Source organism: Caenorhabditis elegans, chromosome V (genome assembly GCF_000002985.6).
Source record: "Caenorhabditis elegans chromosome V".
NCBI classification, from domain to species: Eukaryota; Metazoa; Nematoda; class Chromadorea; order Rhabditida; family Rhabditidae; genus Caenorhabditis; species Caenorhabditis elegans.
This window is the reverse complement of record NC_003283.11, coordinates 11,425,716-11,441,788: the sequence shown is the minus strand read 5'-3', so window position 1 is coordinate 11,441,788 and position 16,073 is coordinate 11,425,716. Positions and strand designations below refer to the sequence as shown.

Below are 16,073 nucleotides of genomic sequence, written 5' to 3'. Positions count from 1 at the left end.
ATGCTTATGAAAATCAATCTATGTCTACCTACTATGGGAGCTAGTTTGAAGTTCTCCGAGGATACAATATTCCCAATTCTGCAATTTTCATTCATAAAAGGTTGTCATATACATAAATCAATAACCTCAATATGCAAATTGAAAGAATTTTAATTTCTGAACAATTACTTTATTTTTTTTTTCAATTCTGAAAAGTTTAAAGATTTAAAAAAAAAGTATGTTACTAATAAAAAACAAGATTCATTAATAGGACACGCTTAAGAAGAAATCAACGTAATCAGAAAATTGAAATAGAAACCCGTGAATATGGTAAATACTAATGGTTTTGTTCTGACACGTGTTGCAATTTGTGTGTTTAAAAAATTCTGATATCAAATGTTTTGAAAGTGTCCACGAATTCCATCAGCACTGGCTGTTGAGTTGGGTCCTGAGCTGTTAAGTAGATGTGATGTCTCATCAGTGGATTCATCTTCTCCACTTCGAATCGGTGGAAGTGGGGATGATGGAAATGATGTTGGCATTGGAGAACATGGAGTAATTGAATCACATCCAGTCATTCTCGTTATTTCCGTACTGTTTCTTCGTACCTGGATTCCGACCATCTGAAAATTAACATGGCTTATTCAAAAGTTTTGTAGAAAAAACATGTGTTGATATTCTTACTTTAACACTTGCTGACCTTGTATCTTCCGAATAAGTGCCATTTCCATTCATTCCATTTCCGTTTTTCTCGTTTGGTTTTAGAAAAGTCATTTTTGTGGTACTGTAGGCGTCGGATGGACGACGAATCGACGGCGATGACATTCGGAGACATCTCACCTTTGCAGGTACAAAGACACGGTGGAATTCCTAAAAATTTTATGATTTTTCTATATTGAAAATGAACCAATTTTTATTTATAGAAATCAAATGAAAATGCTTGTTCCCTGTGTTAAAATGAACTAAACACACATTCATAAAATGAGCAAAGTATGTACTTCCATGATTTTTCTTGTAAAAACAACTCCGCAATTGTCGGAAAATGTAGAGATCTTAAGCGCATTTTAAGACGCTGCCGAACATCATGTTAGTAAGAAAACAAAGAAAAAAAAGACAAATTCGCTTGGAAAGTTCCACCGAATGTTGAGAAAGTTTGTAGTATTTTCTAACAGCATACAACACATTTTTCATTGAGGTATTTTGAAAAGATGTCGCTCATTGAAATTTTTTTCAAGTAATATCAAAACTTACATTTCTGAACTGTCCACTCATTGAGCAGTAAATGATGAATGAACAACATGAACCGCAAAGTGAGAACAAATCGAGAATGTCTCCCAGATTGTTATAAATGTAAATTCGGAATTCTTCAGAACACATTCCAGACAAGACAGCCATAATTCCTTGAGGTAATTCAGTCACTAGCATAACTGCTACAATTGCCAATAACATATGAGTTGTCCGATCGACACGTTCTCCTCTCCCCCGTAAGCTTCCATTTCTGCCTAATTTCTCGTTGCCTGCAACTGAAATGCTCAGTCTTTGTCCGTTTCGAGTAGTCGTTTGATTCGGTGGTCGATGTTGCGAGTTCTTGAGAAGACGTTGACGATTCTCACGCACTTCACGAAGAATTCGTAAAAGGAGCCAAACAAACAACGATAGAAGCGCACATGGTAATACTTTGAATACCATACCGGATATCCAATAAGATAACCGGAAGACCTGCAGGAAATTAGGAAATTGGTTTTTGCTAGGGTGACGATCACGATGATAAATATTATTTTGTATAATTTTCATGATATCATATGTACATATGATCGATCAATTATTTCCAAAAAGGTTTATATAAATCCAAAGCTTCAAAGTTATATTATGATGATCTTGCCAAAATTTTTAGTTTATAAATCTAAGTTCCAATAAAAAAGTTTTTCGAGAAATTTTGTTTGTATACAATTTGTCAAACATTATTTTTTAACAAAAATCTTGTTTTTTTTTTACTGAAATTCAAAAATCTTACCAGACAGCTGTTTGCTTTTGCAATGTCTGCAATTCCAGGAAGATACGCGGGCGAATTCCAGAACATTGGATCCAAATCGGTACACGTTTCATTCAATGGCTGTTCATTGATTTTGTAATTCAGAAAATTCGGTGCATTAAGCACTGCTACAAGGGATACAGTAACAGCAACGGCATAATAAGAATGCCTTAACGTCACTTGCATACCACCCATATTTCCCCTACTTCGAAGTGTTACATATCGAACAAGTGCAAGCATAACTGCAATAAAATCGAAGAGTTGGACAGTTGTCTTCAGAATGAAAAGCTTACCTGACAACCAAACACTTGAAGAATGTGCAACTAATGAAAGATGAGCATGAGCAATTAAAAATAACGCCCAAGAGTAGGACCAATGTTTCGGATGACAAAACTTGAAAGCGACAAATGAGTAATGTGTTGTGTATATTAAATTTGAAAATAACACAACTGTATCACAAGATGCCATTGCTGTCAAAATCATATTAACTGGCGTTCGCATTGTTCGTCTCGTTAGTACGACGATGTTACAGAAATTAGCGATTGTACCCAACACGCATAGAAATATTGATAAGTAGGCATGTATAGGATGGTAGAAATTATATACACTTCTGAAAAAAAAACGTTTAATTTCACTTTTTTCCACTTTTGCTCTTGAAATATTTATTAATGGCTCTCTTTTTTATGGTCATCACTTTTGAGGACACAATAATTTAAGATAAGATAACCTTCTTCAATAACTTGGTTTTATTCGCTATTTTTAGGGATGATTTCTACAAATAATAGGATAACTTTTAATGATGATAAACTGTACTTTTTGAAAATACGTCAAATACAACAGTACTGGGCAATTATTTGAAAGATTTTTGAGACACAAAAGTAAAACTTACACAAAAACATCGTATAAAAAACTTTTATCGGGCAGATGAATAAATGTAGTTTTGCATTCGGTAAACTCCATTTTGTTTGCTGTTCCTCTGTTCTATTGTTTCTGATTCTATTTGAACATCTGAAAAAAAACAACAATTTATTAATATTGAAACGTTGAAAATGAGGAAAACAAGCGTTCAAATGAAAAACGGCTCCGATTCGGAAAACCGGAAAACGTCATTAGAAATGAGAGATGACTATGAAAAAAATGACAAAAGGGACAAAGATTTGGCAACACATTGCTCATTCACTTTTTAAAACAAAAACACTCAAATAATAGGGTGAGTGTGTTTTTTTGGAACAAAAAAACTAACAAAAATATACTGCAAGCTTTTGCTCAAAAATCTAAGATAAACACCAATTATTGCCAATTAGGGAGATCTTGCAGATAAAACTTCCTTAAAGAAATCATTATTCAGAAATTGAAGGAGTTGCAAAATCAGAAAATATAAAAATAAAAATAGCACAGGAAGTTTAATGATTTTTTTACTGGGAAAATTAAGAGTACAATTGAAAAAAGAGAGCCAAAAAGTTTTGAATGAACTTCAGAAGGAATAATTTGCATAAACTGAACAAGATTAATACATTCAAAAGTACACAAATTTTCGGAAAAATTGATATGCACTATACCAAATTCATATTCACATTCGTTTTTTGATTAATTTTTTTGCCGCTACACAATTTCGGCAATTGAGCATGTATTCGATTACAAAGAAAATGTCACAAATTCCAGGCACTTGGAAAAATAAATTGATAATTATTTCTTTTTCTATCACTTGGAAGAAGAGTTGTTTTTAAATGCCCGCTATTTCAGAGAGACATCACGTCATTAAAAACCATAAACGTTACGCATTTTGAAAAATAGAAAATTCAAAAACCTAAATGGATATCTCAACAGCTTTTTGTCACTATTTCACTGTCTCTTCACTTCAAAACACACACATATATATATATATATATATATATATATATATATATATATATGTGCAATATCCGTATCTACTTCCAACCGCTATTCGATCACTAAAAGAAACTCAAAACAAGCCTCGCTTCCTAGTCCTTCCGTTCGCCGCCATGATGGGCCCAGTATCTAAGCATGGGCGGAATTTGTTGCTTTTTTACTCAAAAAAAAGAACCTTTTTTATGTTGAGCACGGACAGATAAACGCAGAGCGGGGTGCAACGCATCTCTCCCCGACAAAAAATAACATCAGAATATAACCAAATTTCGGTCAGCGCTCGGAAGTGTGTGAGGCGGCCTAGCGCGCTCCAACTCTAATTACAGAGCGGATAAGGTTTGGATAGATATTTCCAAAGTTAGTCATGTGTTGATCCGTGACCACATGTCAGGTGAGCACCCATTTCCGGAGTCACTTCAGGAAAAAAACTCATTGAGCTGACTCTCGTGCCAGAGGAATTTTTCGCACTTATCATTAAAGAAAACGACAAAAGTTTATGCTGAAAATGAAAATATTTGCCGGAATTCGGTTTGAAGTTACGATAAAAAAGTAAAAGGTACAAGATCAAACTCCACTGGCAAACATATCCCAAGTATTGAAAATTTTAAGCATAATTACTTTTGAGTTAGGGGAAGGAAAATGATGGAAGTCCGGTTAGGTCGGATTTTCCTATATTGCTTGTTAAATCATTTTTGTGTATTAAATTGTATTGAAAAATAGCTGAAAAATAAGGATTATTATAACTTCTCTTATTTTACTTTTTAAAATTATTTTTTGTGACGTCGAACTTTAAAATGCAACGCCAAAAGTTTCCACAATGCAATCAAATCCTTTATACTTAAAACATCAAAATCCAACAACATGTAAACATATTTACAGAACAGAAAATTCTAAAAATATTACAAACTTGTAAACAAGTTGATAGTTGAGAAGACCTATCAAGAAGTATGATACGAGTGAGAGTACAAAAAGTACCCACAAGAAGTATCAAACTCGGAGAAAAAGATGGAAGGTACGGGGCCAAATAAAAAAACCGACGGATGTTGAGACCGAGAAAAATGCAAATTCTGAAGCTAACCGAATTTGTGACAGTGGATGGGCTCTTTGCCTAACTTAAACGAAACTTCATGTGACCTTACGAATGACGCAACTATTTCTGCACATAAAAAGGTGACAGAAGAAGAAGCCGTAGGATAAACTGACCAAACTTAGAGAGATGAGGACAATGAAATTCTTTTCTTTTTGCATTCCATATTTTCCCCGTCTTCTCATTTTCATATTTCTTTATAAATTCAGTCGCCCGTCCAATTGAATTCATTCAATTCGAGGAGGAGGAGGATGAGAGGAAGAAGAAATGGAATGCAGTGTTATTGCTACCTCGCTAGCCGCCGGATGCTCAGCTCCTCTACTCCCAAGATTGGGGGAATGGATCTTGAAATTCCATTGCCGTTTGTATAGCCGTAGGTTTTGAATATTAAAAATATTATATTATGAAAGGATCGGGGGTGGAGCAGAGATAGAAACAGCTTTGCTGCTTTTTCTTCTTCTTTCATTTGCAAAAGCCTGTTTCTGCTTTTCATTCACTTCGTAAAAAAGTTTAGCAACGCTGAGGGAGGGCTTTGGATTTGAATTTGTGAATTTGTCAACCCAAGCGGAAATTGGAATGAACTTTTCGGTTCTTCAAAAAAAAAACTAAAGAAAGTGAAAAGTTTGGATAGAATAAGGCGGAGCAAAACGTCGAAGAAGACGAGCCTGAAAGTAGCAAAATTGGCCAAATTTGACTCGAGTTGAAAGCTCCTGCTTCTGTTTCTTGGCGCAAGAGCTTCTCCCCCGCTTCAGCATATCCTATATTCAAAGACGATGAAAGTTTTATTTTTTGCTTCTCCTTCTTCTTCTTCTTCATGTTTTCTTTGAATTAGAGACGTCAGATTGTAAAAATAAAAGTGTTTTCATTTCCTAATGTCTTCGTTTTCACCATCATCACATTCATTTTTCTCTATCCTCTTCTTATATCGGACTAATTAGAAGGCGGGAGACGAAGATTTTTGAGTGAAAAAAGCGAATGGAAATATGAGGAGCATCTCTGATATGTCTTGTGACAACTCAAAATGCTCGAAGAGCTCTGTAAAGAATAGACGAAAAGTTTTCCCACCAATTATGAAGAGGCTTTTGTGAGAAAAAATGGAGCAAAAGAGAAGTGAGGTAGTTGTGAATAAGAGAGCCAATGCTATGAAGGATAATTGTAGTTGAGGGGATGGTTGTGATGGAAGTGGTGTACTGAGTAAGAACCTTTAGAATCACAATTGAAAGTACCAAAAGTTAGGCACGGAAATGTCGAAACTGACATGACGAAAGCGGAAGACTAGACTTGCAAACTTGCTCTCCATGAAACTCTGAATTGCAAAGAAAGATCGGAAATCGCAACACTCAGACATCTTCAATGTTTAACCAACTTCGACCGCAGACTTTTTAAAGATAAAGAAAGAAAGATACGTTAAGGGGGTTGAAGACACGAAGCTTGACTAAATAAGGAAGTTTTCAGTTGAATGATATCAGAAGTAGCTGGAAAAAAAAACAGATTTGAAAGTACACGGAATCTGAATATATCTGAATTCTCCATTATGGTGTGAAGTGTCTATGAACAACATGGAGACATACACAGCCGAGTGCGCAGGATGAAATTCCGCGTCGGCTCGGTGCTCTTCCCCTCCTTAGCCGCCTTCCCTATTCTGACAATAAATGTGAGCTCTTCTTTTTCTTCGCCCTCCCTACTTTTTCCTTTGCTACTTCCACAACGACGTCTGAAAAGACGAAGACGTCGATGTCATCCTTCGAAGAAAACGAACGGAACGAAGCAATGGAGAGAAGCGGCGTAGAAGAAGAAGAAGTATAGACATTTTTTAATGAAAAACAAGATTTCAGCATAGCCCGGGGCGCCAAAAAACGAAGAACGAAAAGAAGTAAGTGAAGACGAGAGGACGAGAAAAAGTAGACAAGAACCCCGTAAATCAGGTGAACCTTTGCTGATGAACATGAAGTAAGAGCACTTGAGATAAAGGAACATAGTGAGACAAAAATAAGAAGCATCTCCGAAAATAATACTGAAGAAACAAGCAAGCATAATAATAATAATAACCAGAATAACTCTAAAACTTGTTCATTTAAACTTTTGAGACATTTGGAAATGTAGATATTGAAAGTGACGAAATGTCTCAAAAGAGTGATGACCTAGGTAAAATTCCAATTTTTAGAAATATCACGTAGCATGCAAAAATTTGAAATGTATATGTTGCCATTCATGTATGAGAAGGTTCATGATCTTTGCGGCATTCATTTAAAATTACTTTTTGAAATCTTTCAGCATTGGGTAAAGTAGTCTGAAACGTGAAAAAAGTAGTATTTACTTCGCACTGTTTTTGCTCTATTGTTTAATTGCATTTAAAAGTTCAATTGCATTTGTTTTTTTGCATTTAAAAAAAACCAAAATTTTTTTTAATCCCAAAATAATTTTTCTCAATTGTGCAAGTTGAAAAATCAAGATTAAAACAATAAAACAGTCAAAACATAATTTTTGTAGTGCATTAAAAAAACTGCGTCTAGACTAAACCATCTCTACTTCTCAAAATCGACGTAAAAACATAAAAACCTACAATTGAGACAATCCACACACACACACATAGACTATAATCATATGCAGTGGTCACCCACGCGAGCATATGATTGTCGGCTAAATGGTAGTTGTCTAAATAAAATTTTGATTCTCTTTTGAATTCAACGATCATAATACCAGGGCGAATTCTATTTTTATCAGTGGTTTGTCTAGCCGAAGAGCACGGAAGAAAAACCGGTTAAAAGCAAGATGCCGTCATAGTGAAAATGTTGAAAAATGTATGAAGAGGAGAGTTTTGAGTTGTGGTAGACGAAGATGTTTAGTGGATAAAGTAGAAGACGCCTCCGCAACGAGACAGGAATGATTCTGGTGCAAAAATTCCTTGAACTTCAATTCTCGTTGCAATTTGTTTAAATTTGAAGAAATTGTGACCAGATTCTTTGAAATGTCAGAACTATTTTCTTGTTCAACGAAAAATACCCACAGATATATGAGGGTTGACTAACGAACCTAAATTTAGAACAATGATTGATGATTACAACAAAAGGGAGTGAAGAAATGAACAATCTTCGTAGTATTTTTTTGCTATTACAAAGTAACATGGAGGTTGGAACAAAACATGAACTGCACAGGTGTATATGTGTGATGACCAGATTCTGAATGTGGAAAATGAATGAAAAATAAAAAGAGATGAAGACGAAGAAGAAGAAGAAGCTCTAAAGAATTAGTGAATCTGGCGACTTCTTCTACTCCCTCCATCCTTCTCAGGAAAACGCCGACGTGTCGACGCAACTTGCTGAATAATTGACACCGTCAGAAAGAATAATGGATAATGAGGGGAAAGTGAGAGTGCGGATGAAAATGTGTTGAAGAAAGTGTACATTGTCCATTTTCAGACATAGATCTGCACTTCAAGTTCAGAATACTTTATCATCGTCTTGGGAGCAGTTTTGCAACGAAACATCTGAGCAACTTGAGGGTTTGATGTTTCTTACATTTTAGAGTTCTGGGTAAAACTGACAAGTTCAAATATTCAAATTCCCAATAGAGACTTTTGTCAAACCTTTCAAAGTTTTTTTCAAAGTCGTTTTAGTCGGGATAAAAAAGTTCCCAAATTAAAAAAAATTTAGGGAAGGGTTCAAAAGTTGATACCTTGATCTTTGTTATATCACTATTTTTTCGTATTTAGGAAACTACGAGAAAGATGTGAAAATCGAAAGATTTTGAAAAATTGCTTTATCAAATACACTTAGCAACTGTTGTTTTGAACAAGTACATCGCCGGAGGGCCTATTATTTTTAAACTAGCCCTGTGAAAAACATACATCAAAATAAGTTTGAAGTGTAAAAACTGTTTGGAATTTTTATTCAGACCTTTTTCAAAAAAAAATTGGCATTCACGTTTTCAGGTAGAAAAACTTTTACGAAATCTAAAGTAAACCATGTTTTTGACAAAGTTTGGTAAACTTATCTTGTATTTCAAAAATCAACTGGGTGTTTATCAAAGTTAATGCTTTCTGTTGAAATTTCTAGAAAACTTTGGTTATCCAAGCATGTAGATTCCTCCAGATTTATTCCACGAAAACGCGGCTCAAGCAATGCAACACAATAACAACCACAAATGCACTTTAAAGATTCATATGGCTTGCTCATCTGGGAGCTTCCTGTTTGGGAATTCAACTTTGAAATATAAGTTTTGAGGAAAGACAGTGAGTTTAGATTTTGACATTTGTCAAAAAACTTTGAATGTACAGAGAGTAGTTCGCAGAAGATTCATTCAAAACTGGTGATACTTGAAAATTCTTAATTCTGAGCACGGGAAAATTCCGTTTTCACACACCCTCGTAATGGATGTAGTGGAAAAGACAAAACACTCGGAATTTTTTTTTTGGATATTTTTAGATGCTTTTAGACAGTGCCTCCTGAAAAAAAGAAAGTTATGATTTACTCATGAACTCTTTTTTCGCTTAGAAATTGAAAAAAAAAACGTATAAATTCATACATGCTTTCTTCGTTGTGTTTTTTGGTTGAATTGATTCAATGTAAAAATTTATAAAAGAGAGATGTAGTGCGTTTTGGACATGATGTAAACAAGAATGTGCAGAAAAAGAGATACAACTATGTGGGACGTAAATGAACACTCAATGGTTCTCTGGATTTTACAGGGCAACACCAAAATTTCGAGAAAGCACCAAAAGGAAATACTTATGACCCATTCTTGATGTGAATTTCGTGGGAAGAAAAACAACAAAACGACAAGAATGAACAGCACGAAACGATGCGTATTGATGTTGATCTACGAGCTAAGGTGATTCAACGAATTGGATTTGAAAACTATGAATATCTAGTAAGACTGATTAAAAAAATAAAAATGTGAAACAGACAAAAAAGAGGAGAGCCTGGATTGCATCAAAACAAAACAACCGAGGTGCTATTCAGCTTTTGAATAAGTTATGTAGGTTTTTAAAATTTTGCATAGCAAATTATTTTCTTCCAAAATGTAGTTTGGAAGCATGTAACTGCTCTTTCGTTTTTAGTTGGAACAACAAAAATCTGTAACTTGGACATTTGGAAACAAAACATATTGAAAAAATTACGTGAATAGGACCAATAAAACCAACATTTTACTGATTTCATGAAAAAATATAGTCTCTCTTAAAATTTGCCTTTGAAAAATTCATTTAAAAAAGCTGACTTTTGATATTGTCAAATGAATGACACAAATTAATATTTCTACAGCGCGACAAATGATAGACAGATTTCATTGAAAACTGACAATTCTGAAAACAACATGGGGGTATCTAGAATTTAAATAACTCAGAGAAGAAGAAAAATGATGGTTTTGTTGGTATGATCATTTTCAATCTACTCCGCCTCTTTCATTTATTACCCACCCACATCTTCAAAATTATACTATGATTTGAGGAAGGAAAATAATTTTTTCTACTTGGTGCTCTACGTCTCAATATTTGTTTCTTTTTCATACGTTTTTCATTCTCATTTACCGACGATCCAGAGGGGCAAAATAAGGGGAAAGCAAGCAGAAGAATTCGAGAAAAAAAGGAAAAGAGTCCCTTTTTCACCCAAAAATAGTAGTATGTGATGACGTTGGGTTCTCGAAATAGAACCAAAAATATCTATATTGCAAATAAAAAACATACAGATGAATAGCGTGATTCTAGATTTGCAGTAAAATTAAATCAACGGTGTCAAAGTTTCTTTTGAGATGAGTCAGATTCCCGCCTAATCGAATAGTGAAATCCGTTGGAAAAAAAGGCAAAAAACTTCAAATGGCGCTTGGCGGTAATGAAATAAATTTCGAGGAGCGGATGAAAAACAGAATTAGAGTTGGATTCTCTAGTCTGAAGTGACGTCTATATACCGTCTGTTTATTTTTTTTCTAAAAATCAAATGTAGGCCGGAAGTTTTAGAATTTGTGACCCTGATCCTGTTATGCTTTCTTGAAAAAAAAAACAAACCAAATCGCTAATCTGGATTAGAAGAAGGAAAACATAGAATAATTTTTAAAACAACTTGATTTCGTGAAACTAACGTAACTTTAAAAAAAAGTTTGATAACATAAAACAATACTTCAGTCTGATAGCTTTAAATATACACTCTACCATATTGATGTAGTTTCAGTGTTTCAAATATTTCAATTTCTTTCGAAACAGGTTCGTAAAAATAAACACAGTTAACTATTGGAAAAAAATGTTCTGGTCTTTCAAAAATGTTTTGTTTAAATGCAAACCGCAGATTTGAGCAAAAACATTTAGGTTTGTGTTGCGTGACTCTAAACAACACAATCCCTACAATTTCCGTGTTCTTCTCACGGGCCCATTAGCGCTGTTGGTTTTAGTCGTTTTTAAGCACAAATATAAAAAGAAACTGGAGCATTTAGTGTCTAGATTTTTGATCAAAGACATTCACAATACAGAACTAAAAAGAATAAATGCTCAATTTTTCAAGAGAAGAGAGAGCAAATTCTATAGAATACAACCAAAATGGATGTAATCATGAAGTGCGCCAGAAAAAAAATTAGTTGAAATTTCGACTTTTCAATGGTCGAATGTTCAATGTTTAACAAAAGGGCATGCAGACTACTGGATTCCGAATAAATGTTGGAATGTGATTATAACAGAATGTTGCATCTAACTATGCTAGTTTCAAAACATTGAAATAGATTAAAAATTAAAAAAAGAAAAGAAAAAAGAAAGAAAATGTAAAAAGTGACATGAAAATTCAAAGTGAAGGCGCTCTATTGAATGATAGGCAGAAGACATGATTGTAACAGGAGAAATGACAACTGACGTGAAGCAGAGCAAGGTTAAAAGAGCACACTCCGGCTCATCATTGCATGAGATGCATTGAAAATAAAAATTATTTTAAAAATCTATGAACCGATCAATAAGTATCCAACGGAAAATCAAAACGAAAGAATATTTTTCTAAAAAAACAGACAAAAAAGAAAAGCTGGACAGCGGAAGTGAAGTTTGTTGCAGGATTATTTGCGCTTCAAGGACTTAGAGATGAGATTTGGTTTTGGATTTTTTTCGTGAAAAATTTCTATTGAAACATATTCTAGTTTTGAAGAAATTTTTCATCAGATTTGAAGAAATCTATAATTTTGATGTCAAGACACTGATTTCTGAAGAATTTTTTTGCGCTGCCTAGATTACCTAGAATGCGATTTTGTAGACTGATTGATCTAACAGGGTGATTCAAAATTCATTGAACGGATTATATTTGGTAATGTTCCTGGAAAAATAAAAGTGAATGATCATCGGTTAAGTAAGTATGTATTTAAAAATATCGTTCCATATTCAATTTGTATAAATAAAATAATTCAAGTCTGGAAAGTTTCACAGGATATTAAATTGATCATTCTGTAAATGACACATTGAATGGTGTCATATACAGTTGCTATTGAACAAAAAATTGTTGAGACTCGTGCCTTGACGAAGGCGAATAACGAAGGGCTTCTGAAGACACAATGCGTATGCCCAGTGGTTAGTCACATCTATCCATTTCCGGATGTGTTTCGTCGAAGTGAACTTGCAGATTTTTTTGTTTTTTGCTAAATGAAAAAGCAAAAACTTTTGTTACAAAAATGAAACATGAACCATGTTGTTTGATCAGCAGTAGTTTGTTTAAAAGGAGAAACACGAAAAGTGCGATTGAGTGCCGCGGCAAGCATATCGATAATTGCTCCCATGAGGAGCCATTTGTGATGAGCACAATTAGAGTAAAAATAGAAAAGTCAGTAGAAAATGAATGGATTACTCTTTTATTCTAGGAAAAAAAGGAAAAATGGATGAGATAAAGAGAGAAAGAGACTCGATAGATTAGGATGGGAAAACGAGGAATATGTATGGAAAGAGAGAAGGAGATAATGGGATTAGTGGCTGTTTGGGAGAGGACGTGGGATAAGAGCTAAAAGTTTCAAAAAAAAAGACTCCTTTGCAAATTTTTGAAATGTTTCTGCAAGTTAATAGAGTTTGAAGAGAAACGTTTTCTGCGGAAAAGCTTTTATTGGGAAGCCAGGATGAACCAAAGAGCGGCTAATAACAGAAATGACGAAATGACATGAAATTTCCCATGCAAATTGTGAGATGTGCAAAATGAAAAACATATTCAGTTTTTGAAATAGGTATTCTGACAATTTGTTAGTTTATTCTAGTTTCACAGGTTTCTTGATAAAAGTAGTTGTCATCAAACTTGTTCCTAAATAATTTTTAGATTTCCAAAAACAAAATAAAAAATAATACAGGAAGATTGGAATGAGTTACTCATTTGATATTTAATCTTTGATCAACGGGCTTTATGGATACAAATATGCAAACATATAATCTGAGCCCTTAATATTTTAATCTCATCTCTCAGTGCTTATTATCTTATTGTAAGAAATAAATATAAATTTGCAGCTTAAGTTGTTGAAGCCCATCAATTTTTAATAAAAGTAATAGACTCACTCAATAGATTTTACTAGAAAATGAATATATGTTCGTTTGGGAGTATCTCAAAGAAACGATTTTTTAGGCTGAAAATAAATCTTAGTAGTATCTTTGAAGTCAATCACATAACTTTTATTACAGCCTCAATACTGTTATCTATTTTCAAACATTATTTTCAATATAATTACACCAAAACTTTAATTGTATTAATTATTGATCGATTATTATTTTTTTTTTGCAAAACTATTTTTCAAAAATCACCTAATCAAGCATTTGAACCCACAAAGAATTTGAGCTAATTCTCGGTTTGTGGACAAGTCAAAATTCACAAGGGAGGCAATTCAAAAAACAGTCTCTCACCTTCCTCATGTCTACTTCATTTGTTCTGCCCTTACTTTTCCCCGAATTCTTTCAAATATTTACTCTGCCGCCAAAAAGTGGCGTTAAATGCGATCCACTTCAAACGAACTCTATGTTTCTTTCTGTTATAGCATACATTTTACGGGCAATTTGTGACAAATTTTTCAGTATCTGAAAGAAACATCAAAAAATCTTCTATTTAGTGTTAGAGAAGAATTTGAGAAAACGAGATATGGTGTGAAAAGAGCAAAAAATGTGTTTCACGTGAAGAGCGTTTATACATATGTGGTTGGAAGACCATCGAATCTGCGTGCGAAAAGCACAGCACGACACTAAATTGGGTTGCAGGATTGACCAAGCACCCAACACCCAACACCAACCATTTGCCAAAACATAATATTTTTCCCTAGAACCTACAACTGGAACTGGGGTTCGCGACCCATTTGTTCTATTAAGGATCTGGAAAGTACAAATTCTAAGGAAATCAAAGTACACATTGGGCGAACTAAATCCTGGCAATTTATAGAGATAATTGAGCATAGATAATTGAAAACACTTGTTTTCAAGAGTTCTGTGTAATTTGCAAAATCTTGAAAATTTATAGCCTTTCATGAACCGTTGAAAAAAAATTATACTACTCCCAAAATGATGAGTGGTACTTTCTACTTTTGGAAATTAAATTTTTAAAAAACTTCCCTGAATTTTCGGTTGGCACAATATTCAAAATTGTCAATCAAAATTCAAACTCAATGAAAGTACAAAAGAAAAATGAAATTGTGAAAGTTCAAAAAAGAGTTACTGTTGATCAGAGTCTGACACATTTTTCTATTTACACACTTGTTGTCGTCGGGCCTAGAGAGATGAAGGTATGGTAAGAGGTGAGTAGTCGGATCACACTTCAGATTCTTGTACTTACACCTTATCGATCTAACATACTTTGATGGGTGGCTTCAAAGGGAATGGTTAGATGCAAATAAAAGAGAAACGCATGTTCGCACGTCCAGGTGTCGATTTCAGGTACGTGTTAGCGATACTTGGAGTAGAATTGGATATTGAGTTTGGATATGACGAGGCGACCGAAGGTTAAGCACGAGTCTAGAAGTTCGGTTGGACCAACTAAAGTCCCATTAAGTACACACACACAAGAATAGACGAGGCTACTGGACTACGATCAAAATGAATGAGAAGATGAGGAAGACGAGCTGGGATAAATCTTAGAAGAGCATTGAGATAAAACCAAAATAAAAAGCAAATACAAGACGGAGAGTGTGGGGCATCTTCGACGGCTTTCGCAAAGTGAAATTTGAGTAGACCGCCGCCTGGGCCGTGGCCCATCTCGGAGAGCTTCTCATTCATTAGCAGTACCTCTTATGAAAGAAAATGAAAGAGACAGAAATAGAAAATCAAACGAAAAAAAAACGGTTTGCAAGTCGTCATGGAGAATAATGAAAGTTATGGACCACATTGACCAATTATTTCTGAACGTCATTTTCGTGTTCTTGAAACCCACGCAATAAAAATAATTCATTGAAGAAAACGACAATTACAAATTTTGGTCTTATGAAAAGTCACGCACCACGGTTTGAATGATCTTTCTCGTTGCGAGCAGCATTCTCTGGGAACTTATCCGAAAAATATTTATACGTTTATTTATGTGGTTATGATTTGACATCCGCTGGGATGCAAGCATCAAAGATAGAAATATACGAGGTTTATATCATAAAACATATTTCCATTCAAAGAGGGCTTAAAGTACAATATTTTGTGGATATTGCCTTGATAACAACTGGACTTTATTTAATGAAATATGGAAAAGGTTTCAATAGGGCTGCAATGTTTTTAAACATAAAAATTGAAAAAAAAGCGGCAGTTGTAAAAAGGAAAAGTTCAGTAAATAAGAATACAGACTGATCATGATTGTTTGACTCTGTGTTTTGGTGACGGTGGTACATTTGGCGACAATTCTCAAAGATTTTTACTATTGAAATTGTAAGACAGGAAATGTCAATATGGGCATAAGTTGGTAGACATCTTCGCTTTCAAGTAGGTTGATTGAATAAAATGATGTCTAAAGAAATCAACTACCCATATTTTTAAATGATCATTTGGTTTCTAGTTGTCTCATCAGGATCAATATTATATGAGAATGAGGCGTTGCAACACACAATTCAAAAAATATTTAAAAACATCCAAGTCAGGTCAATGAGTAAAAAGCTAGGTTCCAACGGCTTGAAGTTTTAGTAAAAGTTAAA

At 34.2% G+C, this 16,073-nt stretch overlaps 1 protein-coding gene and 13 non-coding genes across 15 annotated transcripts; 4 read left to right on the top strand and 10 right to left on the bottom strand.

Annotated features, from left to right (window-relative positions):
* Nucleotides 1-150: 150 nt before the first annotated feature.
* Nucleotides 151-3,025, bottom strand: dmsr-1 (G-protein coupled receptor dmsr-1). Of its 2 annotated transcripts, none has more exons than NM_171542.7 (6): nt 2,901-3,025; nt 2,305-2,621; nt 1,994-2,253; nt 1,231-1,698; nt 680-849; nt 151-602 (listed from the first exon to the last, which is right to left on the bottom strand). In NM_171542.7, the coding sequence occupies exons 1-6, from the start codon at nt 2,969-2,971 to the stop codon at nt 563-565; spliced, it is 1,326 nt and encodes a 441-aa protein (NP_741630.1). In that variant the 5' UTR covers nt 2,972-3,025; the 3' UTR covers nt 151-562. The 2 variants fall into 2 exon arrangements, with proteins under 2 accessions (NP_741630.1, NP_741629.1); NM_171541.8 differs by having other exon boundaries at nt 225-602; nt 664-849; nt 2,901-3,019.
* Nucleotides 3,026-3,869: 844 nt separating this feature from the next.
* On the top strand, nt 3,870-3,925 carry F57B7.11. The gene has a single exon (NR_069535.1). It is a non-coding gene; the product is annotated as an Unclassified non-coding RNA F57B7.11 (non-coding RNA).
* Nucleotides 3,926-4,146: 221 nt separating this feature from the next.
* On the bottom strand, nt 4,147-4,309 carry F57B7.6. Its single transcript, NR_069534.1, has one exon. It is a non-coding gene; the product is annotated as an Unclassified non-coding RNA F57B7.6 (non-coding RNA).
* Nucleotides 4,310-5,196: 887 nt separating this feature from the next.
* On the bottom strand, nt 5,197-5,333 carry F57B7.12. The gene has a single exon (NR_069533.1). It is a non-coding gene; the product is annotated as an Unclassified non-coding RNA F57B7.12 (non-coding RNA).
* Nucleotides 5,334-6,511: 1,178 nt separating this feature from the next.
* F57B7.8 lies at nt 6,512-6,854 on the top strand. Its single transcript, NR_069531.1, has one exon. It is a non-coding gene; the product is annotated as an Unclassified non-coding RNA F57B7.8 (non-coding RNA).
* Nucleotides 6,531-6,805, bottom strand: F57B7.7. Its single transcript, NR_069532.1, has one exon. It is a non-coding gene; the product is annotated as an Unclassified non-coding RNA F57B7.7 (non-coding RNA).
* A 1,103-nt stretch (nt 6,855-7,957) lies between the features above and the next one.
* On the bottom strand, nt 7,958-8,093 carry T26H10.8. Its single transcript, NR_069530.1, has one exon. It is a non-coding gene; the product is annotated as an Unclassified non-coding RNA T26H10.8 (non-coding RNA).
* A 63-nt stretch (nt 8,094-8,156) lies between these two features.
* On the bottom strand, nt 8,157-8,361 carry T26H10.4. Its single transcript, NR_069529.1, has one exon. It is a non-coding gene; the product is annotated as an Unclassified non-coding RNA T26H10.4 (non-coding RNA).
* A 10-nt stretch (nt 8,362-8,371) lies between these two features.
* T26H10.10 lies at nt 8,372-8,607 on the bottom strand. Its single transcript, NR_102072.1, has one exon. It is a non-coding gene; the product is annotated as a small nucleolar RNA T26H10.10 (small nucleolar RNA).
* A 1,893-nt stretch (nt 8,608-10,500) lies between these two features.
* T26H10.7 lies at nt 10,501-10,649 on the bottom strand. Its single transcript, NR_069528.1, has one exon. It is a non-coding gene; the product is annotated as an Unclassified non-coding RNA T26H10.7 (non-coding RNA).
* A 2,050-nt stretch (nt 10,650-12,699) lies between these two features.
* Nucleotides 12,700-12,822, top strand: T26H10.9. Its single transcript, NR_069527.1, has one exon. It is a non-coding gene; the product is annotated as an Unclassified non-coding RNA T26H10.9 (non-coding RNA).
* T26H10.5 lies at nt 12,700-12,849 on the bottom strand. Its single transcript, NR_069526.1, has one exon. It is a non-coding gene; the product is annotated as an Unclassified non-coding RNA T26H10.5 (non-coding RNA).
* A 955-nt stretch (nt 12,850-13,804) lies between these two features.
* T26H10.6 lies at nt 13,805-13,980 on the bottom strand. The gene has a single exon (NR_069525.1). It is a non-coding gene; the product is annotated as an Unclassified non-coding RNA T26H10.6 (non-coding RNA).
* A 1,025-nt stretch (nt 13,981-15,005) lies between these two features.
* Nucleotides 15,006-15,181, top strand: T26H10.3. The gene has a single exon (NR_069524.1). It is a non-coding gene; the product is annotated as an Unclassified non-coding RNA T26H10.3 (non-coding RNA).
* Nucleotides 15,182-16,073: the final 892 nt, after the last annotated feature.